Source organism: Euleptes europaea, chromosome 6 (genome assembly GCF_029931775.1).
Source record: "Euleptes europaea isolate rEulEur1 chromosome 6, rEulEur1.hap1, whole genome shotgun sequence".
Classification (NCBI taxonomy): Eukaryota; Metazoa; Chordata; class Lepidosauria; order Squamata; family Sphaerodactylidae; genus Euleptes; species Euleptes europaea.
The window spans coordinates 12,295,732-12,323,328 of NC_079317.1; the positions used below are offsets into that span (position 1 = coordinate 12,295,732).

The following is a 27,597-nucleotide window of genomic DNA, read 5'->3' on the forward strand; positions in this document are numbered from 1 at the left end:
ACAAAAACAAAAACAGAAATAAATACGTTGACATTCTCCTTTGTGGGATGTGGAAGAGATAAGAGCTGTTCTTTGGCGATGTGATTATCTATAGGTTTGAATAATGATTTCTTTTTTTAAAAAAAACAGCTGGGGAATTATTGCTGCTTTGTACTTGAGACCTTGCACTTAGCTATGTCTGAAATCTAGAAATCTGCAGAAGAAAATTTACTTTTTGCGAAGGATGTGTATTTCCTCAAACAGAAGTCTTGCGCTACTTAATGTGTTTGGATGAGGTACATATGTTGCTTTGTGTATACAATGATAGGGTGTATATGGAAGCCACACCCCACCGGGGGGTATGGCATTTCCACATGTCTGATCGTACAGGCCTCGCTTACAGCTACTGAGAGCCAGCGTGGTGTAGTCGTTAAGAGCGGTGGTTTGGAGTGGTAGACTCTGATCTGGAAAACCATTTTCATAATTAGCAACTCATGAACATCTTAATGCTGGGAACTCGAGAACATGGGCTTGCAGTTATTGTTAAAGACCTCTAGGCCCTGTACAAAAATTAAAATTGAAACAAGCCCTGCCTGTGAACGCTCACAATCTAATTGAAGAACAGACCTGTTAGGGAGGGCAGAGGGTGTCGGCAAGCAGTTCTAACGCTGTCAAAGATCGCACAAAGTTATGTTTGGTAGGGTTTACCCACCAGCTGGTTCACTGTGGGGGACTGTCTGTTGACAGGAGTTGCTGCAGCTGGCTGAAGGAAAACATGAAGGATGGATCTCTAGTGCCTTTGATAAATTGGCTGTAATTTTCCTTTCCACATATGGGGGAGTGTGCGTTGTATTGGAGACTGAGCATCGGATTAGAATCTTGTGGTGTCCTCAAACAGAAGAGAGTGGTTCTATCTAATAGAAGCAGGATACAGGTGTGGGATATGTTTTGGTGTGTTAACAACATCACATGTATACCAGTTAGCTCCCCTCCATCCATGGGGGGGGGGGGAAACAAAATATGGAAAAAATATTTCATATGGACTAATTTGGAAAAAAAACAAATTGGGAGGCACGTGAGATAGATATATCAGATGCTTCTCTGCAGATCCAAAATGCATTTATGGTCACTGGACAGTTACAGCTGAAACGTTAGTTTCTCTGTAAGGGAGGTCTTCAGTTATTGCAGGTTGGTATGTAAGGGAGCTGCAGATTTCCATTCCATATTTCCATAAAATCATAAAGTTGGAAGGGACCACCAGGGTCATTGAGTCCAACCCCCTGCACAATGCAGGAAATTCACAACTACATTGCCCCACACCCCCAGTGACCCCTACTCCATGACCAGAGAATGGCCAAGATGCCCTCCCTCTCATGATCTGCCTAAGGTCATAGAATCAGCATTGCTGACAGGTGGCCATCTAGCCTCTGCTTAAAAACTTCCAGGGAAGGAGAGCTCACCACCTCCCGAAGAAGCCTGTTCTACTGAGGAACCGCTCTGTTAGAAAATTCTTCCTAATGTCTAGGTGGAAACTCTTTTGATTTAATTTCAACCTGTTGTTTCTGGTCTGACCTTCTGGGGCAACAGAAAACAACTCGGCACCCTCCTCTATATGACAGCTCTTCAAGTACTTGGTTATCATATCACCGAAAAATTTCCTTGTCTTAAACATGCTCCCTGAAAGCAGGATGGTAGTATAAAATAGGGTGGGGTATGCCAGAGAATGGCTAGTTTTCCCCCCCACTTGCAGGGAATAGTTTTACATGGGGGAGTGGTCAGACATGTCTCCCCCCGCTCCTCTGCCGCTTGAACTGGTACCAGCCCAAATTCCTACCTCGGCTTTTTACCTAGTTCTGGTTGTTTGAAAAGACTAGGCCTGGAGCTTTCGTGACTAGCAGCGAGAAGAAAACGGAGCATTCAGCACAGAACTGAAGAAGCGTAGTCAATGTGGAGCCCAGCGGTTTCGTTCCAGAGCCATGCAGATTGTGATCTTCATGCTGCGGAGTGTTACGTGAAGCTACACTGCCAAGATCACAGTCGGGCGTACTACAACAGCATATTGTGTGAAGGGAACCTGACTTCATCTTTCCCAGCATATCACTGGCAGCTATTACTTTACCAAAGGCAAATCATATGTACATCAGTGCAATTTTTTTTTTTTGTGAGGCGCTCCAGTAACCAAGACGCGTTTACATCATCTTTTTTTTTTAAAGGGGAAAAAACACCCTCACCGCCCTTATAATGAAAAGAGCCACTTTTTTGTGCTGCAAATGAGACGAGCGATTTGCTATCTTCAGAGGCTTAAAAGGCAAAAAGTTCAGGGGCAACGCTTCCAAGAAAATATTCTTTTGTTCTTGGTTATTCTTTTTAAATGGAAATGTGTGTAGTTATAATTTGAAAAAAATTGCAGATTGAAAATTTAAGCAAAAACCGAAAGAACTTGTAATATGACATTGGGTGGCTTTGAACGTTTTAATGAGCAACTAAATATAGCCTTACAGTGCATTCCTAAGGAGAGTTACTCCCGTCTAAGCCCATTCATTTCAATGGGCTTAGACTGGAGTAACTAACCTTAGGAATTCACTGTTATTACATCAGCACCCCCGTCTGAGTCTTCAGAGAATGCAAGATTTGAGTCCACCAGCACCATAAAGACCAACACGATTTCCAGGGAGCATGCTTTCAAGAGTCAAAGCTTCGTGTCTGACAAAAGGGAGCTTTGGCTCTTGAAACCTTACACCCTGGAAATCATGTTTGGTCTTTAAGGTGCTACTGGACTCAAATCTACTGCAGACCCAACGTGGCTACCCACCTGAAACTGTCTTCAGAGGTAGACAGTCTCTTTAAAAATGGCAGATAAAAGGTTCTATGTTTCCTTTGGGACGTGTGTGTATTAGAACAGCTGTCCTTTTGGGCTTCCAGTTTGCTTCCTTCGATCTTGTAAAGGGTGTGTGTGTGTATGTGAACACACTTAGAATCATAGAGTTGGAAGGGACCACCAGGGTTCATCTAGTCCAACCCCCTGCATAATGCAGGAAATTCACAACAACCTCCCCCCAGTGACCCCTACATGCCCCCAAGATGGCAACGATGCTCTCCCTCTCATCATCTACTTAAGGTCATAGAATCAGCATTGCTGACAGGTCGCCATCTAACCTCTTCTTAAAAACCTCCAGGGAAGGAGAGCTTACCACCTCCCGAGGTGGAAACCTATTCCACTGAGGAACCACTCTAACTGTTAGAAAATTCTTCCTAATGTCTAGACAAAAACTCTTTTGATCTAATTTCAACCCGTTGGTTCTGGTTCGACCTTCTGGGGCAACAGAAAACAACTTGGCACCCTCCTCTATATGACAGCCCTTCAAGTACTTGAAGATGGTTATCATAGCACCTCTCAGTCTTCTCCTCTTCAGGCTAAACATACCCAGCTCCTTCAGCCTTTCTTCATATGACTTGGTCTCCAGACCCCTCACCATCTTTGTTGCCCTTCTGGTTCATCTAATATTTACGGGCAGAATTTGGTCCTCAAAATAGCGTAAGTTACTTTGAATATCAGATATAGGCCTTTTGGAATGTAAGAGAGATTCTGGTGTCACAACCCATGATAGAAGGAATCTTATTTATTTTCAACTCGGCAGAGCGGAAGAGACATGTTTCACTCTGCCCAAGCTCTGGAATGGCCTGCGGAATCCAGAACCGATTTCATAATCCGGTTTGGGCGTGCACTGAACATGGTGACATCATTGCCTGTTTGTCTTTTGAGCACGTACAAGGATGGCTTGACTCTTATTGGACCTCATTTTATATGCTCTGTGTTCTCGGTTGTGCACAGGCAACCACAATATCATTGTTCCCTTGGACATGCAAGAGGCTTCTGGCCATAGGAAGTAAATGTAACAGGACCCAATAACCCAGGCTATGTTAATACTGTGTCTTATGTATTGAATATGAGAACATAAGAAAAGCCATGCTGGATCGGACCAAGGTCCATCAAGTCAAGCAGTCTGTTCACACTGTGGCCAACCAGGTGCCTCTAGGAAGCCCACAAACAAGACGACTGCAGCAGCACCATCCTGCCTGTGTTCCTCAGCACCTAATATATTCGGCATGCTCCTCTGCTCCTGGAGAGAATAGGTATGCATCATGACTAGAATCCATTTTAACTAGTAGCTGTGAATACCCCTCTCCTTCATGAACATGTCCACTCCCCTCTTAAAGCCTTCCAAGTTGGCAGCCATCACCACATCATGGGGCAGGGAGTTCCACAATTTAACTATGCGTTGTGTGAAGAAAAAGCAGGGTCTTGTTTCAGAATGGCTTTTGGTGGTAGGAAGTGCCGTCGAGTCACAGCTGGCCTATGGGGACCCCGTGGGGGTTTTCACAGCAAGAGCCGTTCAGAGTTGGTTTGCATTGTCTGCCTGTGTGTAGCAACCCTGGACTTCATTGGTGGTCTCCCATCCAAGTACTAACCCGAGCCAACCCAGCTTAGCTTCTGAGAGCTGGCGGGATCGGGCTAGCCTGGGCCATGCAGATCAGGGCAGAGTGGCTTTTACCGTTATTCAAAACTATGGCTCTGGGCCAGATTCAGGTTGGTGAGGAATTCTATTCTGTGCCTATTTTAAACCATGGATAATGGAAAGTACTGATTAGCTTGGGAGATAGTATGTATCTTGCTCAGACCAGGATTTGTCTGTATTTCTGTGAAATGTATCTGTGCTAAGTGTACTTTTTTGCACTCGTGTTATCTTGTTCTGATTGGTTAAAATTGGTTGGCGCAGTCTTGGGTGCAGTTGAATTGAAAGGTGGAATAGGACTGCACGCCCCTCCACCTGCACAGACCCAGAGGGCGCCGGAGAAGCCGCTGGAGGGAAAGAAGGAAGGAAGGAAGGAAGGGAAGGGAGGAGGAAAGGAAGGGAGGGAGAGAAAGAAAAAAAAAGAGAGAAAGGGAGAAAGAAATGGAGCGAGGGAGAGAAAGAAAAGTAGGGAAAGAAAGGACAGAGGGAGACAGAGAAAGAAAGAGGCCATTTATGCATGGGAGGTTTTGCCTTGGATTTGACATTCTCCAGATGCACATTTTCCCCATCCGGATTCTCAAAACTCTGCATGGGGACTTACTGATGAGTTTTGAGAATTTGGATGGGGAAAACGTGCATCTACAGAGCTGCAAATCCAAGGCAAAACATACCATGCATGAATGGCCAGAGACAGGAAAGCCTTCCCGCTTCTCTCTCTCTCACACACACACACACGCGCCTCCCTCCTCCCTCAGCCCACAGCAGAGAAGGGGCGCGCGTGCCCAGAACAGCCGCAGCGCACAGGCGCCGGGAGACCCTTCCCTTCCCGCGGAGGCTCAGCGTCCTGCCCCGCTGACAGCTGCCCCCGCCCAGCCGGGCCCGCCGCCAGCGAGGAAGGGGGAGGGGAAGGAGGCGCCCCAGAGCCTCCGCCTGACTTCCCGCCCCGCGGCTCGCCAGCCACCAGCCCTGCCACCGCGCCCTTCGCCTGTGCACTGGGCTGGGGCCCCCCGGCCGCCTCCCACGTGCCCAGGGTGAGCAGCAGCAGGAGGAGGATCCCCCGCCCGGCTGGGCCTCGCCGCCACCACCTCCACCCACCCCTTTCAGAGTGGAGCTGCGGCGGAAAGGAGGCCTGTCTGGCACAGAGGGAAGGAAGGAGGGAGGGAGCCCAGCCTAGGTCAGTGCCCCTCTCTGCCTGCCTGCCTTGCCAAGGCCCCTACGCCCCCCACCCGGAGGGGATCTCCCACCTGGCCTGCCTGCCCCAAGGGGGGGATGCGGCAAGAGGTGAGCGAAGTGGGGCAGAGGGCGCCTCCACGCCCACCGGAGAAGCCTCCAACCATGCCGAGTGTGGGCGCCCGGCTTCTGTTCCCCGCTCTCCCACCTGCCTGGTCGGCCGCGCACGCTCCATCCAGCGGCGGCAATGGCGGCGGCTTCTGTGGGAGAGTCTGGGGGCCACCGCCAGTGATGTCGGAGGTTCCCCACCCCTGGGCTACAGCCTCCACCATCCGGGGAGGGGCAGAGCCGGAAAGGCCAGCGGCTTGGAGGAACCGCGCATGCCGGCAGAGAGGGCTACGCGTGCCGGAAGTGGCACGCGTGCCATAGGTTCGCCAACATGGCTGTAGGGTTTTCAAGGTAAGAGCTATTCAGAGATGGTTTGCCGTTGCCTGCCTCTGTGTAGGGACCCTGGACTTGCTTGGTGGTCTCCCATTGAAATACTAACCAGACCCTGCTTAGCTACTGAGATCTGACAAGATTGGGCTAGCCTGGGCCATCTGAGGTCAGGGCACCATGTTGAATAGGAAGATGGCTTGTGAAAATACGCCCAAGGAAAACGGTGGAGAGGAGCGGACGTCCAAAATACTCTTAGGAGTTGGCATGCTAATTGAAGCCCGGGCTTTTCCTTGACACAGCTGATGATTTAACCAGCACACATTTAGGGTGTTCTTAAGTGTTCCCTGAAGGCATTGTTGGTCAAAATAAATTTTCTTTTATGCAGCAAAAGTCTTGTGTTCTCCTCAGTTCCGTCCTGCCTTTAATGGGAGAGCAGTGATTAGGTTCAACTCCGGTTTTAGATTTAGATCTAGAGCATCTCATCTTCGTTCTGAGTATTTCCGTTTGTATTGTTTGCACCTCAGTGTGTCTTATCCCTCCCGCCCTCCCCCACCCCACCCTCCCCTGCCCTCCCCCCACTGTTGTCTCTAGTTGATCTCGGCTTGTAGAGAATTCAACATGGCCGACGCCACGGCCGGGAGGACGATCTCCTCTCAATGGAGGACTACCAGAGTGGGCTGGTCCATTCCGCCCAGAGGGACAGTCCTCCCAATGGCCATGCTAGCGCACCATTAGGGAAGGGAACACGGCGGCACAAACTGCAGAGGAAGTGGAGTCCCCACTGCCGCTGCAACATAAGAAAAAGGTGCGAAAGACCACGGCGAAAGCCGCGCCAAAAGCTGCGCCGGTTCCGGAGCACAAAAGAAAAAGACGCGGCAACAAAGCCTTCCCGAGAGCCAGCGCCCTCCAACCTGCCTACTCGGCAACCCCAGAAAGAGCGATTCCAGTTCAGCCTGTGACCATCGCACAGCCTTCGAACTTTGAAAGTTTACTGGTAGGATCGCTCCCGGTGGGAGATGGCAACCCCCCCTCTAGCGAAGCGACAGGCGGGCGGGTTTATTCGAGCGACAAAGTCAATGACTTAGTTAACTTGGCCCTCCAGAGGCAGTGGCAGGCATTTCAGGCATTCCAAATGAGGCTTCCCCCCCACCTTCCCCTGGGCGGAACATGAGGCTTCCACTGCTTCTTCCTCCTCTCACTCCATTAGTGTGAGACAGGAGGATTCCATGCCCCCTAAAAACCCAGGCTGCCAATGGCCCACCAAAGCAGCCAAAAAAGCCACAACCATAGTTCAATCTGAACCCCTCTCCTCTGATCAGGAATCTGATCCAGAAGAACACGAAGAGGGCAAGTTTGACTCCGATGAGGAGCTCATTCCTTCAGACGAACAATAGCCCAGGCTGTTTTCTGGGGATGACTTCCAGAGTCTGCTGGCCAAGGTGCTCTTGGCTCTGGACCTTAATGAAGATCAGGAGTCCTCTGAGGAACCCGCCCCAAAGCACAAGCAAGGGGTTAAGGAATGCTTCCCTAGAAAGCAAACCCAAAGTAATTCTGTTCCTTTCCGTGAGTTCTTAAGTGCAGTCAAAGAGGAATGAGAAAATCCGTCCTCTGGCAACAAATTCCTACCAGTGTTAAGAAGCTCTACACCTTAGCACCTCACGCCATGAATTTGCTTAAGGTGCCATTAGTGGAGGCCCCGATAATTGACCTACAGACCCCTGGGCTGGTACCCGAGGATGGAGCGGGCTCCATATGGGACCAATTGGATAGGAAAACCAAGTCCCTAACTAGAAAGGCACATGAGGCGGCCGCCTTGGCAATCCCGTCTAGTGCTACTATATCCATTTTCGCTAGAGTCTCGTACCTCTGGGTTAAGAAGCTTATCCAGCTGGTACCAGAGGAAAAAAGTCGGGTCTCAGCAGGACTGGAAAGGGTACTAAAAGCTACTACCCTGATGGCGGATGCCTCCCTAGATTCTATATCCTTCACAGCTAAGTCCATGGCTCTGTCACGTCTGCAAGAAGAGCCCTATGGCTCAGAGCCTGGCCAGCTGATTTCAAGGCCAAAACAACCCTGATGGCTTTCCCCATTCAGGAGGGGAGGTTAGTTGGGGAAAAGCTGGACCGAATTCTAGTTGAAACTAGAGACAAAAAACATGTCATGCCTAAACAGTTTAGAAAGGACAGCCATCCAGCTTCATATCAGTCCTTTCGGCCCCCCAGAACGCCCTTTAGATACAGGGCCGATTTCAGGAAGGGAACATGGAATAACAACAACAGACCCTTTCACAAAAGCAGAAGGTTTAACAGACAACAACCCAGATCGGACAAGCCCGCCAAATTCTCAAAGACCAATTCCCAGTGACATCAAGTCACTACAGCTGCGGGGAAGGTTGCAGGCTTATTCGGTGAGACTTGCTCTACTGACATTCTCCACAGACCTCCGTCGTCACCACGTCCTAGTAAGATCCGACAATATGATGACAAATGCTTACCTAAACAAGCAGGGAGGCACAAGGTTGTCTGCCCTTCATCTAGAGCACTGGTTCCCAACCAGGGGTCCGTGGACCCCCAGGGGTACGCGAGAACTAAATTAAGGTCCGCGAAACAAAGTTATAAACCCATAATAAATTAATATTTTCAATTAAAAGTTCTCTATTATAAAAATATATATTCAAATATTATTCTAAGCTTAATGTTTAACTAACAGTTATGATTAAAGTTTATTTTCAAATTCTCAGAATTTTTATTTTGAACCTTGGGGTCCCTGCACCGAACAAAAAAGTCCTAGTGGTCCCTGGTCCAAAAAAGGTTGGGAACTACTGATCTAGAGGCATCACAAGTCTTCCGGCTCAATGTGAAATCATTGAAGGCGGAACACATCAGAGGAGTCTTAAACATCCAGGCGGACTGGCCAAGTCGCCAGCCCATAGAGGAAGGCAAATGGGCCCTAGATCAACAAACCTTCCAGACCATCACGTGCAAATTCAGCCTCCCAGCAATCGACCTATTCGCGTCCGCCAGCAACCACAAGGTTCCACGATTTTTCACCAGGTACTTCCACCCGCGGGCAGAAGGAGCCGACACTTTCCTGAACTCCTAGCCTCAGGGGCTGCTATACACCTTCCCACTACTCCCTATCCTTCCTAGAGTGCTTCGCAAGATTCAGCAAGAGAAGGCCAAAGTTCTAGTAGTAGCCCCATTCTGGCCCCGCAGACCATGGCTCATCACACTGCACAGACTGTCAGTTCGGGATCCTTGGAGAATACCAACCACTCGGAACATGCTACAGCAGGGTCCATTCGTCCACCCAGACCCCCAATGGTACTGTTTGACCTTCTGGGTCTTGAACGGAGGAAATTTATAGTTTGCGGCTGTTCACAGGAAGTCGTTAACACCATCCTGGAAGCTCGCAAGCCAGCTACCAGACGCATCTATACCGCATCCTGGAAGCCCTTCGTGCGATGGTCTTGCAGAAAAAAGATAGATACCCTCAGACTGGGAGTCAACAAGATCTTGGAGTTTCTCCAGGAGGGAGCACGCTTAAATCTGTCTGCATCCACTCTCAGACGCCAAGTGGCAGCTATATCCACGGTAATTCCCTTCTCAGAAGGCGTTCCTACCTCTCAACACCGAGACATCGTTACCTTAAAAGGGGTAACTCAAATCAGACCACCTACGGTACATCGTTTCCCCACATGGAAACTTAATCTAGTCCTAAAAGCCCTTAACCCTTCGAACCTCTGAGAACAGTTCCCCTAAGGTTCCTGCGGATGAAGGTTCTATTCTTGACCGCGATCACCTCTGTTCGTCGCGTTTCAGAGCTAAGAGCACTATCAATCAACAAAGGCATCTGCAAATTCCACAAGGACAAATTGGTCCTAAGACCAGACCCTACCTTCCTCCCAAAGGTGAATTCTATTTTTCACAGATCCCAAGAGATATCTCTTCCTTCGTTCTGTCCGAAACCATTATGCCAAGCAGAAAGAACCTGGCATACCTTGGATCTTCGAAGGGCTATACGCATATTTATTTCCAGAACGGCCGAGTTCAGAAAACCAGACTCTTATGTTCATCAATATTTCCAACCCCAATTAGCAGTCCAGAATGTCAACAGCCGCCGTCAGCTACACCTTGAGACAGTGTATAGTCAAGTCATATAAAGCCTCCAAAGTTCCGGTTCCAGATGGTATTACCGCTCATTCGCTACGTAGCCCAGCTACCTCGGCAGCATTTAACAGACAGGCTCCAGTCGATGAGATCTGTCGCTCTGCCACATGGTCTTCCGTTAACACCTTTGTTAAGCATTACAAGATCAATACCTGATCTTCTGCACAGGCAGCATTTGGACGCAGGGCTCTCCACCATGTCGTGGATGAAGGGATTTAACCCACCCACATAGGGCTCTTGGAAGTCCCACAGATAAAGATGCCCTTGCCTCGGAGGAGAATGGAGCCTTGGATACTCACCGTAAGGGCTCCTTCTCTTCCGAGGCGAAGGGCATCTTGCCCACCCGGGCTAAAATCGGAAGACACAAGGACCAGGATAGGTCATCGTCTCAGTTTACCTGTCAACCTGCCGGGGTCAGTCAGGGTCAATGTTATGTTGCAAAGAGCTGTTAGCTTCTCAGTTTACCCTCCTACCTCTCAGGGTCAGTCAGGGTTAATGTTATGTTATAATTCACTACAGTTCCTGTTTCCTAACCTTACCTTGTTTGTGTAGCGTTTCCAGTTGATGTTTTTTTACACTTCTCTAAGTAGCTAGGCAAGCCTGTAACGGGATCAAGGGCAGTCTTCCCGCCAAGGAGACAGGAAGTAAAGTTTGGTCCTGCCTCCTGGAAAGTGTGGGAAAATACCCACAGATAAAGATGCCCTTCGCCTCGGAAGAGAAGGAGCCCTCACTGTGAGTATCCAAGGCTCCATTCTAATTGTAGATTAGGCAATGCATGATATGGCACTGATGTAAAAAAGATGTGATGCTCGATAGGTTTCTGTAATTTTGCTAGCTGTATGATAAGCTCAGGTGTTGTGGTTTGTATTATGGCACACTGCACATTTCTTGAAAAGCAACAAGCATTAGTGGGCTCATAAGAGTACAGTTGCTCATGTTCACTATTGACTAGTCTGTTCATTCACCTGTCATGTGATTTGTGGCCGAACCATTATTCAGAGTCTCAAATCTTCCTTTCATGGAATGCCTAAGGCCTCATCATGGATGGTCGACTTTCTGCTGGAGTATGATCTGTTTTCTTTGAGTCATGGAAAGTCGCGTTCTCTTAACAGTAGCTGTTGGTCCACACCATGAGAAACGCAGCTGTTTCAGGCTATGAGCAGCTACATTTGCACGTGGAGAGGCTGTGGCTCAGTGGTAGAGTATCTGCTTTGCATACAGAAGGTCCCAGGTGCAGTCCCTGGCATCTCCAGTTAAAGGATCTGGCAGTAGGTGGTGTGAAAGACATCCTCCCAAGAACCTGGAGAGCAAATACCAGTCTTAGCAGACATTGCTGACTTTGATAGACCAAGGGTCTGATTCAATAGCAGCTTCTTGTGTTCATGTGTTCACACACACCACGTGTGGGATTGTAGTGTTCTCCAACCCAGAAGTTGGTGTCTGGTAAGTAGATACATTCTGCTGTGATGCTGCTCCCCCCCCCCCCAAGTCCTCCTGGCAACCCTATGCCGATCTCTTCCTGAAAAGTTGTGGCAGTTACAAAATGTTTGAGATGTTACTCCTTTTGATGTGGCTAACTATCTTTATGGAGGCTGTGGAAGAATGTCAGTGGATATACCATATGCACGAGCACACCTGTGAAAGGCATTTAAGGATTGTAGGCTTCCAAAGAGGGGTGTCTAATGTCGGTAATATTTCTGGGTTCACAGACTACCAGAATGAGGAACGGCTTAAAATGCCTGTAATATGAACAGCGGCTAAAGCATATTGTGCAGCAGTCTCTTATACCCTGTTAAGGAGCAAATTAAGATCATGTGATCTTAGTGCGAGTCTGCAAATCAGCAGTTCCTTAAAATATGTAAAATATAAGGGAACGTCTCTCTAAAAATGGTAAATTCTATCACTACAGCGTTAGTCTGTCGCAGCAAAAAAGAAAAGGAGCCCTTGTGGCTTTGTAAGTATTTGTGACATGTATTTATTTATATTTTATTTAAAATATTTCTATGCCTCCTTTCCACTTAAATACGGTCCCCAGGGCTTTGGTGGCCCAGAGGCCATTTTCTGCATTGACACATCCCCTTTCCGGCATGCATCTGATGCTGTGGGCTTCAGCCCGCAGAAGTCTGAGACACAATACACCTTTGTGGTTTTTAGGGGGCCGTGACATTCCTTTGCTGCAGAGGCATGAGGCTCTGCGTCTCGCCTTGGAGAGGCAGAGAAGTTCCCTACAGCAAGCCTGCCTCCAAACAAGATTATTTCCTGAGATCTTTATTCTTTAAGGAGCCCTTAATCCTCGTAAACTGGATCGGGCTACACCCTCTTAACAAACACGGATGTTGCAGATGTCTTCCAGTACAGAGAAAAACAAATAAAATTGCCCTGCCGGAGCAAAGTAAGGTAGAATCCTTGTGGTTCTGCCAGTTAGGATGTTTAACACAGTTTTTAAACCAGGAGTGAGGGGGTGATTTTATGGTCAATTGGGGTTTCATTTGCTCTGTTCCCTCCACCCTTATGAAGTGCTCGTAACTTCTTTATCTCTGGTCTTCCAGTATTCTTTTTATTCCTACTTCTACTTTGCTTCCTTTATAGCACTTTGCCTCTGTAATTCAGTCCAGAGTTTTATGTCACTTTTGTCTTCCTTGTATTGCTTCCTTACAGAAAGCACAAGGTAAATTTGTTTGCTCTGGGGTTTTCGGTGGCAAGAGTTTTCTGCAAAAAACCCCTGTGAAAACACAAAAGAGAGAGAGAGTCTACAGGGAGCAAAAAAAAAAAAAGGATTGAATTTTGTGTTTTTAAAATGCACCCGTATTGACTGAAGCCGTTCTTCAGGCATGCAAACAAAATGCCACTTGAACTGGGAACCCCCCCCCCTAAAACCATGCTGATTTATTATCTGTAATTTTAAGATGTTTTCGTAGAACCTCATATGGAGAATGATAGTTTGTTTAGAAAATACATTTCTAATATACCCATTTCTTAGCAAAGAAAAGATGGATGTACGAAAAAGCACCCAAATCACGCTTTCTCGTCTAAATGTCACCTTAAGTGTTGCATCAATTTGAAAAACTTTCACTTTGGATTGGAAAGAGGAGCAACTGTGTGTTGCTTAAAAGCATATAATTACAACCTTTGAAGGTTGATGTAAGAATTACGATAATATATGCAGCACACTTGAACACTTGAAAGTGCTGTACAAATGCTTAGAACAACAACAATAACTATTATTACTATTATTACTTTGCTTAATGAAGCACTTCCGTAGGAGTTTGAGTGAAAGCCTTATATCGAAGAACAAAGTAAATGACTGATATGTCAAATAATTGTTTAAAAGTTAGGCATCGGAACTTGTACACTCTTGAAGCTGCCTTATACTGAATCAGACCTTTGGTTCATGCAGGTCAGTATTAGACTTTTATGCATGGGAGGTTTTGCCTTGGATTTGCCGCTGTCTAGATGCACATTTTCCCCATTCAAATTCTCAAAACAAGCCCCCATGTAGAGTTTTGAGAATTTGGATTGGAAAAATGTGCATCTAGAGAGTAGCAATTGCATAAATGGCAATTGTCTACTCAGACTGGCAGCAGCCTCCCTCTCTCTCTCTCTCTCTCTCTCTCTCTCTCTCTCTGTCTCTCTCTCTCTCTCTCTCTCTCACACACACACACACACACACACACCTGACAACTAATGATGCTTAATCTATCTGAAGAAGTGGGCTATAGTCCACAAAACCTTATGATATAACAAATAGCATTACAGCTCTCTTTCTTACTGGCTTCCTTTCAGATGCTGGTTTTGCTCATCTACTAGCCATCAAGTTGGCCATTGTTGGAAAAAATAAAAGATGTTGGACGAGATTAAGGTTGCTAATTTCCAGGTGGAGCTCGGAGTTCTCCTGGAATTGCAACTGATCTCCCGAATACGGAGATCAGTTCCTCTAGAGGAAATGGCACCTTCCTCTCCGTAAACCCTGCCCTCCCCAGGCTCTGCCCCTAAATCTCCAGGAATTTCCCTAGCTGGAGTTGGCAGCCCTAGACTATATAGCTTCTCAGTCTGGCCTCGAGTTTCTCAAGGTCAGCTTTTTTTTTTTTTTTCCTTTCCAGGTTTGCATCCTAATTTTCCTGACTTTTCACTTTCTTCATTGTCATGTGCATTTAAGTATTTTCCTTCCTTCCTTCCTTCCTTCCTTCCTTCCTTCCTTCCTTCCTTCCTTCCTTCCTTCCTTCCTTCCTTCCTTCCTTCCTTCCTTCCTTCCTTCCTTCCTTCCTTCCTTCCTTCCTTCCTTCCTTCCGTTGTTTACTTGCAGTGCATTCCTAAGGAGAGTTACTCCAGTCTAAGCCCATTCATTTCAGTGGGCTTAGACTGGAGTAACTATCCTTAGGAATGCACTGTAAGTAAAGCTTTTGTGTGTGTGCAACACATAAACAGGTCTCTGTGGTGAATTAATCTGAAATTGATTCTAAATGTCATTGTAGCATTATCTGCCTTTTCTACCTAATTATTTTTATTGTTCAGTCACACCACGCGCTAAGGTATTGATGTAGATGAAGACAGTTCCGCTTAATGAGCCTAATTAAATAATTGCATAGTTGAACATCAGCTATAATAGCTTTGCGTAATTATTGAGGGAGAAGTTCTGGTTCTGTTAGGAACTTTATTAATCGGTCCCAGCTGGGTTTTTTGAATGCTGCTCATAGAATCGAGGTGGGCAACGAGGCATCGTTGTTTTTAAAAATGGTGGCAAGCGAGCAGGGTAGGAATCCAGATGACGGCTGTCTCCCAAATGCGCAGTCAATCTCCTTTACATTGTGGCTGGGATTAACCAGATATTAGAAATGGAGAGGGATGTGGAATGATATGGTATAGTCCGATCTCATCAAACCTTGAAAGCTAAGTAGGGTTGGTACATGGATAGGAGGAATATAATGGCAAACCATCTCTGCTTCTTACTTGCCTTGATTACGTTTTCCTGGGGTCGCCATAAGTTGGCTGCGATTTGGCAGTATGTTATGTATGGTTTGGCTCACTAAGGGGCCAGGGGAGGGATGGTGGCATTGGAACCAGCCTGATCTTGTCAGATCTTTGAAGCAGGGTCATTACTTCTGTGTGGGATTGCCAAGGACGGTTCTGCAGAGGAAGGCAATGGCAAACCACCTCTGCCTCTCACTGGCTTTGAAAGCCCCTTGCTGGGGTCGCCATAAGTTGGTTGCAACTTGATGGCGCAAATGTACATAAACATGGAGAACAGTGGTTGTTGAGTTGCAGCGTGCATGATTTGCTTTTGAAGATCGATGTAGTGGATTTTTGAAGCCAAATTAATTGGCCGCTGGGCACACCCTCGCCATTTTAATATTGGTTCCACAGAACCCTGATTCTTGCCATATTGAAATATTGGTCATAACAATTCCCATCATTTTTGTCTAAAAGGAATCTTGGGTAGGAGGTGTCATGAGTCAGCCTGCAGAGACCTCCTCTGACGAAGAGGAAATAGAAGCCAGAACAGAGGGACATCCTCAGGCAGAAGTCCCACAGGAACAACCACAGCCTGCCAGAGTAGAGGATCAGCCAAACTCAGGAGATGACTCACCATGCCTGCAGCCTGCCAGCTCAAGGACTCCAGTTGGACCTGACACGTTGCAACATGCAGTGTCTCCAGAGGCCTCGCCAAGGCCACTGGAGCAGAGAAGAAAACAGGTTCGTCTGGCAATGCAGCAGAGACGGCAGAGTGCTAGACTGAAGGCTTTACAGAGGAACCTCCCCAGTAGCAGTGATGAGGAAGAGCAGGGCTGAAGCACCACCTGTGAACTCCGCCTCATCAGCATCAGCTGGCTCTGCTACAGCAGCAGGGGAAGGGATTTAAGCCATCAGTTAGGCTTGGCTGTTGTGCAAGCAACTTGTCACCAACCTCTTTGTGTACCGGCCTTGTTTCCCTGCTATCCTTTGGATTCCTGGTATCCTGACTTCTCGGACTGGCTCTGACTAACGCCTTGGACTTCCCTTGCCTGTATTGATATCTCGGACTCTGCCGTCACTGTGAATGATCTTGGACTGTTCTCCAGACTACGCTTACAGCTTACAGCCCTCGCTCCTCGCCTGCACCACGACAGGAGGGTGGAGAAGACCTCCCCTCCGTCTGGGAGACTGGAAAGCTTCTGTCAGTCAGAGTAGACAATATCATGCTTGATGATCCAACTCTATCTAGGGCAATTTTATAATAGCTCAGACTAGCCCAAGCTGGTCAGATCTTGGAAGCTACACACGGTCGGCCATGGTTAGTCCTTGGATGGGAGACCACCAAGGAAGACGGGGCTGCTATGCAAAGGAATGCAATGACAGACCACCTCTGAATGTCCCTATGGGGTCGCCGTAAGCTGTTTGTGACTTGATGGCACTTATTATATGATCATATGATTGGTCTGGTTGGGCCGTCCATTAGTGTTGTGGGTTTGGGGGATTCATAGATGCTTTGAAGAAATTCTGTGTACACAACAGGGTAGTCTTCATGCTGCATCAGAGTCCGCTTCTGAAGGTCTTTGGAGTTTTAGGTGTGGCGAGTGGGTTTTGAAGATGTGGAGAAGAGCTCTGTGGAGTTGGACCATCTCTTAAGAAAACTGAATACCTAGACACATTATCTTCTGGTCACAGTTGGTCACATCAAGGCAGTTCTTGAGAGACTCTTAACTTCAAAAACTCCTTCCATACTAGGCAGGAAATGCCCAAATTAGAATTTGAGCTGGGGAAATCCTGAAATCTCCCCTCTTATGTGTCTTGCCTGTCACAAATTGGGTGCCATAGCAGTGGGATCTAGACCTACAGTTTCACAAACGGGTGCCCCAGGGGGTGAAATAAAAAGATATAAATATTTAAGTATTGTTGTGAGGTAAAAGTTTGGTCAAAATGCCTCCTAAGCAAGTAAAAGCTCTCAAGGGGACTTTTCATCATGGGCACATTCGGCATGCCTTTGTTTGAATTCATACCATTGCTTCCTGACGCAAACAGACACAGTAGCCTGAGACAATCTGGTGGGTTGTTTCCCTGCTCTTGTCGTCCGTTAGACATTTACAGCTAGAATTGAGCGTTTGCTGTATTTCACCGTCCCCTGCTCTTTGTATAGCTCCTTTTGTGAGCAGTATTAAACGTCTGCCTATAAATAGCTTAACAAAATGGCATCATCAAAAGGGATAACATTGCAAACAATGGGGCTTGACTGTGTGTGGTTGACTTAACATTTGTGCGGGTTATACTGAACCGGGCCCTACCAAAGGGGACAGATGTTGGTTTGTGTTTGCTTTTCATAAAAAACCACCGATATGCTCACTTCGTCCTTCTGGCCTCAGAATGAGGTCACTATTTCTGTGATTCACAGTCTCCCAAACTTTTATGTTCTCTCTCTTTCTCTGAAAAAAAAAATGCTAGAAAACAAAAGGGTGTTTTTACAACTGCTTCCTACTGATAATGGTTCTCACAGCGTGCCTAATGCGGACTGGCCAGCCCAGGAGTAGCAAATGACGCATATTTCCCACTTGTTTGGCAGCCAGGCTCCAGACATTGCTGTAGGCTGGGCTAAGAAGTTGTGCCCTGAACTTTTTCTTAATCTTCAATTACTCTTAACCCCCCCCCCCGCAAAAAAAAGCATTAGTGCAGCTATAATGGCACTGCCTTTCTTTTCAGCCGCTCTTGTGTCTTTCAAAACTTTCCTTAGTTTGGGCGTGTGTGGGTGGGGCATGCTTGTTTAAGGATTGCTGAGATAATGTACATGATGCACTTTGAACTCTCCCAAGCAGTAAATAATTGCTGGGCATTACTGGTAGCGAAATGTGCCTCATTAGAACAGGTGGACTTTGTTCAGAGAGAGGGCTTATTTTTAAAAAAATTGAGTTTAATTTGTTTATTCCCTGCCTTTCTCCCTAATGGGGACCCGAAGCGGCTTACATCACATGAAGCTGCCTTATACTGAATCAGACCCTTAGTCCATCAAAGTCAGTATTGTCCACTCAGACCGGCAGCGGCTCTCCAGGGTCTCAGGCAGAGGTCTTTCACATCACCTACTTGCCTAGTCCCTTTAACTGGAGATGCTGGGGTTTGAAATTGGGACTTTCTGCATGCCAAGCAGATGCTCTACCACTGAGCCACAGCCCCTCCCCTTCGTTCTCCTCTCCTGCATTTTATCCTCACAACAACCCTCTGAGGTATGTTAGGCTAAGACTGGGCCAAGGTCACCCAGCAACCTTCCATGGCAGAGTGAGGGTTTGAGCCTCCATCTTCTCGATCCTAGTCCGACCCTCTAACCCAGGGGTGTCGAACTCAATTATTACGAGGGCCGGAGATGACATAAATGTCACTTGGTCGGGCCGGGCCATGCCTCGCTGGCCCAGTCTAAGAGTGGGGTGTTGGTGGTGGCTGGGTTGCCAGGTGCCTGGTGGTGGTGGGTAAAATACCACCAATCCACCAGGCTGCCTGCCGACCAGCTCAGGATCGGCGGGCAACGCATGCATGCACACATGCGTGATGCCCCTACGTCACTTCCGGGTTTACCGGGAAGCGACGAGGACGCTCTAGCAACCTCCGTAGAAACTCTATGGAAACCATAGAGTTTCAGCACAGATTGATAGAGCGTCCGTGTTGCTTCTGAGTAAACCCGGAAGTGACGTAGGCGTGTTGCGCTGGATGTGTGTCGCTCGAGGCGCTCGCCCGTGTCGCTCGCTGCTGCAAAGCTCCCGCCAATGGAGCAAAGGGACCTGGTAAGCCTAGTGGTGGCTGCCTCGGCTGGCTCACAGGCCAGATAAGAGCTCTCAAGGGGCTGGATCTAGCCCTCGGGCCTCATGTTTGACACCCCTGCTATAACGTCTACACCACACTTGCTCATGGCTTGGGCCCCAGGACCTCACATAAGAAAATTCCTGCTGAATCAGACCAGTGGTCCATTTAGTCCACCACTGTGTCTCTCACAGCGGCCAAACAGTTACTCTGGAGGGCCCACAGGGGTGTAGTGGCCAAGGACATCTGCTGATGTTGCCTCCCAGTGCTGGGGAGGGGTGGTGGCTCAATGGTAGAGCATCTGCTTGGCTTGCAGATGGTCCCAGGTCCAATCCCTGGCATCTCCAGTTAAAGGAACTAGGCAAGTAGGTAATGTGAAACACCTCCACCTGAGGCCCTGGAGAGCCGCCGCCGGTCCGGGTAGACAATACTGACTTTGATGGACCAAGGATCTCATTCAGTATAAGGCAGCGTCATGAGCTTCTCCCTTCCTATCACTTGTCCACTCAAAATCCCCTTCCCACAAGCTACTTTGCCAGCCACATTAAAAAAAGCGAATGGAGTCTGATCTGGAGAACCGGGTTCGATTCCCCTCTCCTCCACATGAGCTGCGGAGGCTAATCTGGCGAACTGGATTTTTTCCCCCACTCCTACACAAGCCAGCTGGGTGACCCTGGGCTAGTCACACTCTCTCAGCCCCACCTACCTCACAGGGTGTCTGTTGTGGAGAGGGGAAAGTGATTGTAAGCCGATTTGAGTCTCCCTTAAGTGGAAGAGAAAGTCAGCATATAAAAACCAACTCTTCTTCTTCTTCTCCTCCTCCTCCTCCTTCTTGTGAAGGAGTAGCTTGGTGTAATGGTTAGGGGCAGTGGACTCTAATTTGGAGAACTGGGTTTGATTCCCCACTCCTTCACACGAGTGGCGGTCTCTAATCTGGTGAACCGCGTTGATTTCCCCACTCCTCTACATGAAGCCAGCTGGGTTGCCTTGGGCTAGTCACAGTTCTCTTAGACCTCTCTCAGCCCTACCTACCTCTAAGGGTGTCTGTTGTGGGGAGGAGAAGACGATTGTAAGCTGGTTTGATTCTCCTTAAAAGGTAGAGAAAGTCAGCATATAAAATCCAACTCTTCTTCTTCTTCTTGAGCCCCCAGAGAGGGTTTGCATCATATGTAGATCTCTGCTTCTCTCTTCCCTGTGCCCCCAATCCCTACACACCCCACCCCACATATTGCACCCAGTTTTGAAGATCAGTATGATAAAAAAAACTTAGAATGTTCATATTCAGGGAGTTATTTTCTTGGCAATTCCTACATCATTAAGGCTGCCAAGTTTAAGAAGTTGGTGAATTCCTCCTCCCTCTCTCCCTTTAAATCTCACTGTGTCATGATGTTTTATTTAAAAACTTGATAAAGGGATATTGCTGCAATTTTCTGAACTATACTGAGTGAGTTTTACAGTTCTCCCTTTTTACCAAATTATGCGTTGGATTGTTTTTCTCCTCCTAAATCATCATCATCTTTTTTTTAATCCACAATATTTAAGCTTCGATGTTGCTGGCTAAGATCAACTTTAGTCTTTTTGATGAAGCTGAAAGGAGGATTATAATTATGGGAAAAAAGCCAGCCTTGATAAAAAGCATCAAGGCATTCAAGCCTTCTAAAGCTTGATACATCTTGGCACGAGTGAAGAAAACATTTGGAAAGCGGATTCGTGCTCTAAAATTATTTGCATGAAGGAGCTGTTTAATGTGCTACTCGAGTTCATTGTACAGTGTTGTGTTTTGAGCAGCCCAGTTCTAAAAGGCCTCTGCTTTTAGGAAGACCTTCTAAAGTTTTAGGGCACAGAAAGCTTTCCTGTCGGAAACAGGGTGAATAAAAATTATCTTCTGGTAATTTTCAGGTGGGCAGGAGAAGAAGAGTTGGTTTTTTATGCCGACTTTCTCTACCACTTAAGGGAGACTCAAACCGGCTTACAATCACCTTCCCTTCCCCTCCCCACAACAGACACCCTGTGAGGTAGGTGGGGCTGAGAGAGCTCTTAATAGAACTGTAACTTGCCCAAGGTCACCCAGCTGGCTTCGTGTGTAGAAGTGGGGAAACCAACCCGGTTCACCAAATTAGCTTCCGCCGCTCATGTGGAGCAGTGAGGAATCAAACCCGGTTCTCCTGATCAGAGTCCATCGCTCCAAACCACCGCTCTTAACCACTACACCACTCTAGCCTTGTTGGCCTGGAGTAGAACAGCTAGATTCAAGCCCAGTAGCACCTTAAAGACCAACAAGATTTTCAGGGTATGAGCTTTCGAGAGTCAAATCTCTGTAGAAGGGAGCTCTGACTCTCAAAAGATCACACCCCAAAAATCTTGTTCATCTCTAAGGTGCTACGGGACTCGATTCTAGCTCTTCTGGTCTGCAGCATTAGTAATGCAGATATCTGAGTGTTGTGGCATAATTGCAGGCTTGGCTGTGCCATAGAGTCATGCCTCTGTTCCTCTCCAACACTGTTTCTCTCTTGAACAGTAGACTAAACATAAAGCCATGTAGTGGTACAGGGTACTGCACATGTATAATAATGCACACTGTTCTTTTATTTATTTTCATCATCACTACCTTGCTGTTTCCCTGAAATGCATGTCTGGCAGCTTTACAGGCAGCTTAGGAAACAATTTAAACAGTAATCACTCATAATAATAACATTTTTTTAAAGAACCTAAGAGCATACTGGTAGATCAGATCCAAGGCCCATCAAGTCCAACATTCTGTTCACACAGTGGCCAGCCAGAAGCCCACAAGCAGGATGAATGCAAGAGCATCCTCTTTCCTGTTCTCCCAGTAACTGATGTAAAGATGCATTCTGCCTCTGGTACTGGAGGGAGAAGATGTCCATCATGACTAGTAGCCACTGATACTAGCCCTCCATGAATTTGTCCTCTCCCCTTTTAAAGCGTTCCAAGTTGGCGGCCATCACCACATCACAGTAGGTTTTCTTGAGAAAGCGTAATCATCAGAGAACCTGGGTTAAACAAGTACATCTCCAGCTGGTGCCAGAAACCTGAGCAGACACTGTACCAGTTGATAGTTTTAGAGTGTAGCTGCGTTGGTCTGCAGTAGAACGGCTGGATTCAGGTCCACCTTAGAGACCACCAAGATTTTCAGGGTATAAGCTTTTGAGAGTCAAAGGTCCTTTCTTCAGATGAAAGACGCTTTGACACTCAAATGTTTATACACCCAAAATTTTGTTGGTTTCTAAGATTCTACTGGACTTGGATCTAGCTGTACCAGTTGAATACCTGGAGGGCTTTTTTAAACTGAGGTACCACCATGAAAAAGCCCTGATTTGCGTGGCTACCCATGTTGTTTCAGATAAAGGTAGAAAGGTAAAGGCAAACACCGGGTCATTCCTGACCCACGGGGTGACGTCACATCCCCATTGCCTTCCCCAGTCATCTACACTTTACCCCCAGCAAGCTGGGTACTCATTTTACCGTCCTCGGAAGGATGGAAGGCTGAGTCAACCTTGAGTCACCTACCTGAAACCAACTTCCGTCGGGATTGAACTCAGGTTGTGAGCAGAGTTTTTGACTGCAATACGGCAGTTAACACTCTGCGCCACAGGGCTCCTCAGATAAAGGTAGCACAGGGAATTAGGACTTCCAAGTCAATTGGCAGGTTCTAGGCAGGAGAAGAAGCGTCTCCTATTTGGGTCTTGACTTGCGGTATATTACCTGGAGTGGCTGCCCATCAGACACAGATTGTATAATCTATGGGGCAAGGAATTATCTCTTGTTTATAAACCTCTCCAAAGTGCCACATAGATTAACCTATAAATAAACCATAGTGCATTGTAATTCTCCGGGACTCAAATCAACCAAAAATGCTGAGCCAGACAGAAGCATTAGCAGGAGATTTTGAAGAGCTAATGCCACAGTGACTGTAGAATGATTTGTAAATTCTGAGCAGAAGAGCTGCATAAAAATGGCAGATGCAGTCAAAGGAAAGGTGTGCTTTCTTAAATCCCATTGGATGAATTGTGGCCAAAACTCTTCGTGTTCTGACTTAGTTGCGCCTGACTATTTATTGCTTGTACCTGATGTCCTGTTGGTGGAGGTACCTGCAGGCCAAGGCAATCTCATGATTAAATGTTCCCTCCTATTAAATTTTCCTGTAGAGAAGTGGTGTTGCTTTTTTTGGCCGATAGAATGGAGCAAGTCCAGTAGGTGTCGACGTACTATATCTGGGTTTCCCCAAATGTCTGATAGCTGAGTCCTGATTTCTCATCTAAAACTGAAGGTACACTTCGCTCTTATGATAAAAAATGTTTATTTTCAGAATATGTAAAAGTAAGGATTTCCTCAGGCTAGCCCGATCTCGTCAAACCTCTGAAGCTAAGAAGGGTCAGCCTTGGTTAGACCTTGGATGGGAAACCACCAAGGAAATTCAGGGTCACTACGCAGAGGCAGGCGATGGCAAACCACCTCTGTACGTCTCTTGCCTTGAAAATCCTACGGGGTCACCCTGAGTTGGTTTCGTTTTAGCGGCTAATCTGAAAAAGGATTTGCCCACCCATTGTGTTAGTGTGAGAATAATGGGGTTGCTCGCCACCATCTTAGAAGTATCATTTGCCCTGCTCTCTTATAACGAGAGAATGCCTCTTCTAAAGTAGTGACTGCTGTGACCGGTGTGTGCATCGTTGCTTAAAAGAAAAAGTTACTTTTGTGGAGTTTGTGCTTCTGATTGGTCACTGGAGATGTGATTGACTGAGCAGATTCTTAAAAGTTGTTTCGGCAGCAGCTGCCATACAGCGCAAGGATGTTCACTGCATGATTGAAAGAAAGCTGCTTTAATAACAGGAAAATACTTTTAAACAATATGTTAAAAGGCATCCCATTAAACAGAGCTTCTGCCTGAAAGGCTGAAGGCTTACAATTAGAGTGATGCACGATTGCGCTTCCTGATGTTGTGTGGTTGTCTCTGTGTCCTCCGGCAGCTATTTTGTGGTTGGCTCTGTCTGTCTGTGGTAGCCATTTTGTAGTGGTGACCACCACCCTATGTCTGATTTCCAAAGGTGCCCCGGAGGCTCAGAAGAGGTTGGGTATTAATGGAAAGGCATCAAGCTACCTTCCCATTGAAGAAAAACCAAATGTCCTAAATGCTCCCGGTTTTGTTGTGTTTGAAAACACCCTCAACCCTTGGCAAACCAGGATAATGAGATGAGGCACCCGTATTCATGTGCTTTCTGAAGAAAGTGTTTTTTTTTGTCTCTGTTCCCAGTTGCCCGCCAACTGGCCCTACAGCTTGTGTTCCTTAACCTCTGCCACAGATATGCTCCTTGACCTGAGCGACCTTCTTCAGGTATTGTATCTACTTTTTGGTTTAAATAAACCCCATTCAAACATATTAACCCTTGCAAACCAATCTGTAATGGATGTCCTGTTTAGGAGGCCTTCATTATCTCTTTGGTTTTAGCAGTGCTGGACAGGAAAATCACAGGGATTGGAAATGGGGGATAATTGTTCTATGCAATTAGAGATCAAGTGTTTGGTGTCTCTTTTGCTCCCTTCTACAAATAACAAATCAACAGTTAGTGTAGTTTTGATGGTAATTATTGTGCCTTCCACGCTGTAGCACAAGGTCAAATTTTATACACTTTAAAAAACGTATTTTCTTTAAATGCAAATGAAGGGTTGCCGTTCAAAGCGGGAAGAGAATGATTTCAGAGGCTGGTTGGGTTGGTCCAGATGTGAGAGTTATAGCGGGAACTGCAGGAAATGGATGTGTGTGTGTTGTGTGTTGTCTGTCTTTGGGGGCTAGTTTTATTTCATTTGTTTAAAAAAACATTTTAGCCGCCTTTCATTTATTTAAAATTATTTTTTAGCCGCCTTTCTACCTTGCAGAATTTACAATGTAAATAAAACAGTGATAAAGAAACACCTAGAGGTCCACAAATTATTGGCAGCAGCACTGTCGATAAAGAAAAATGAAAATAGTCAAATGCAGAGCTAGAAAAAAAAGGAGCTTTAGGCTGTGAGCCTGGTTGTGCTTGGCTCCACAACAGTTTGGACTGAAATGTGCAAGTTGGTATGTGTGCTAGAACACAAAGGGTTGTGTTCTCAAAAAAGCTATTTCATGTGCGACTGCCCCGTATCGAAACATGTTCTATATACAACTCCGATAGCGGAGGTTATTTTTGTCCTTTGCAGCTGCCTCTAGTAACCGGCATCCCTCTGTTGGGTGCGTGGTACTTCAAAGAATATTCTGGAATTGCAGTAATTTAACAAATTTTTCGACTTAAAGGGACTAGCAATTCTAAAAATACCCCTCCATGCTAACAGTATGCCAGGAGTAATAGATGTAATGTAATAGATGGTGGCCAGGGGGGGCGGAGAGGCGGCTGGAGAGAAAGCGTTCCTTTCAGCCACTGCTGTTTTTTATTATATGAACGACTGTTAAATGCAGAGTGCCTAGCAGGTATCAGTGTGTCTTCCAAAGGCCAAGTTGAGCTGTCTTGGGTTTTCACTGGATCGTGGTCAAAATTATTATTTTCCCCCCTGCATTGCTAGCCCTTCGACCTTTTCAAACACAGGATTCACTATTAACATCAGTCTCAACATATAATTCATTTTAAATTTTTTTACTGTCCATGTCCATCTTTGGGAAAGAAGGCGGCACAATATAGCCCTTCCAGATCCCAGCTAGATCTGGGAAGCTAAGCAGGCTCAGTACTTGGATGGGAGACAACCAAGGAAGTCTCTGTAGAGGAAGGCAATGGCAAACTGCCATTGGGATTTGAAGGCACTTACGTAGGTATAACCATAAGAATATAAGAACATAAGAAAAGCCATGCTGGATCAGACCGAGGCCTGTCAAGTCCAGCAGTCTGTTCACTCAGTGGTCAACCAGGTGCCTTTAGGAAGCCCACAAACAAGACGACTGCAGCAGCACCATCCTGCCTGTGTTCCACAGCACCTAATAGGCATGCTTCTCTGATCCTGGAGAGAATAGGCATTAAGAACATAAGAAAAGCCATGCTGGATCAGACCAAGGCCCATCAAGTCCAGCAGTCTGTTCACACAGTGGCCAACCAGGTGCCTCTAGGAAGCCTACAAACAAGACAACTGCAGCAGCACCATCCTGCCTGTGTTCCACTTTAACTAGTAGCCAAGAATACCCCTCTCCTCCGTGAACATGTCCACTCCCCTCTTAAAGCCTTCCAAGTTGGCAGCCATCACCACCTCCTGCAACAGGGAGTTACACAATTTAACTATGCGTTGTGTGAGGAAATCCTTTCTTTCGCTATTTCACCTGCACGCTCTCTGTCTCTCTTCCCCCTCTTCTTTTACGTAAAAATCCTAAATTTACAGGAAAAAGAAACCAACCAGTGACATGTGTTTTCCAGAAAGATTTGAACGGGAAAGTTGTCCAGTTTTCTACAGCCATTAGAATCTGATATGCTGTATTCGACATGCATTTAATCAATGCAGCTAAACAAGTCATTATAGTTTTCTGCGCTGTATGAATATGTATGTAAAATGCTTTCCCGACAGCCAGACATTGAACTGAAATAATTGACCTGGTGGGGAAAATCAATAAGGGCGTTAGCAGTGCAGCCCTTAACGGAGTTATACCCTTTGAAGCCCATTGAAGAGAATGGGCTTGGGGAGGGGTATAACTCTGTTGAGGTTTGCGCTGTTGATGTTGTTCCGAATTGAATGTGTGTGTGAAGGGACAGTTTCCAAAACACCTGCTCAGTTTGACTGGTATCCCATTGCCATGGTATTGATTGTGTTACAAATTAATTTTACGAAGCAGTGGCTTTTGTTTTTTAAAGAATTGGTGCCTTTTGTATAAAAAGACATGACGGAAATTTTGTAGAAAACATTCTTCAGGACCTTCGAGGCACCACCCTCTAGCTGACGACAGTTGCTCCGTACTACATTATGAAGCAAGATATTGCAATATCGGGCTAAGCCAATGCCTTGTTCTAAAAGTGGGGGGTTCCTGTTTTAAACAAACACACCCGTTGCTGTTGCTTGTAGTTTAAGCCACCCTGCTGATGGGATGGTGGTTACCAATGAAATGGAACTTGAGGCACTCTACGGGAGGGGGACTGTTGTGGACTGGCGAGAGAACAGAAGAAGCCCCTCTTCTTTCTCCCTTCCTCCCTCGGATTTGTAGCCATTGAAACCTTGGTTACACTGCAGGATACATATAACGGAACCCCGGTGTCCGTGTTTTCTTTCCTGTTGTCACATGTCCAAGACCTGGCAAGATCCATCTTCTCACAGTTGGAGAAATGACGGCGATCCAGAGAAAGAGCTTGATTGCTTCCCTCAGTAATGTTGCCATGGTGAAGGAGTGCAGGTTTATAGCAGAGGGTGCGATGGGTTTGGCCGCTTGGGGTCCCCCGATCCCTAGGACAAAAGAGCATAAGAAAGGCCCAGTTGGATCAGACCAAGGTCCATCAAGTCCAGCGGTTTGTCAACACAGTGGCCAACCAGGTGCCTCTAGGAAGCCCACAAGCAAATGACTGCAGCAGCATTATCCTGCCTGTATTCCAAATCACCTAATATAACAG

General features: G+C 46.7%; 1 protein-coding gene across 1 annotated transcript in view; it reads left to right on the forward strand.

The window, feature by feature from the left end:
* Positions 1 to 27,597, forward strand: part of BRF1 (BRF1 RNA polymerase III transcription initiation factor subunit) — a 237,084-nt gene that overhangs the window by 59,681 nt on the left and 149,806 nt on the right. The window contains exon 4 of the mRNA XM_056851232.1: positions 24,343 to 24,374. Within this exon, the coding sequence (XP_056707210.1) occupies positions 24,343 to 24,374 (32 nt within the window). The remainder of the gene's footprint in view (positions 1 to 24,342; positions 24,375 to 27,597) is intronic.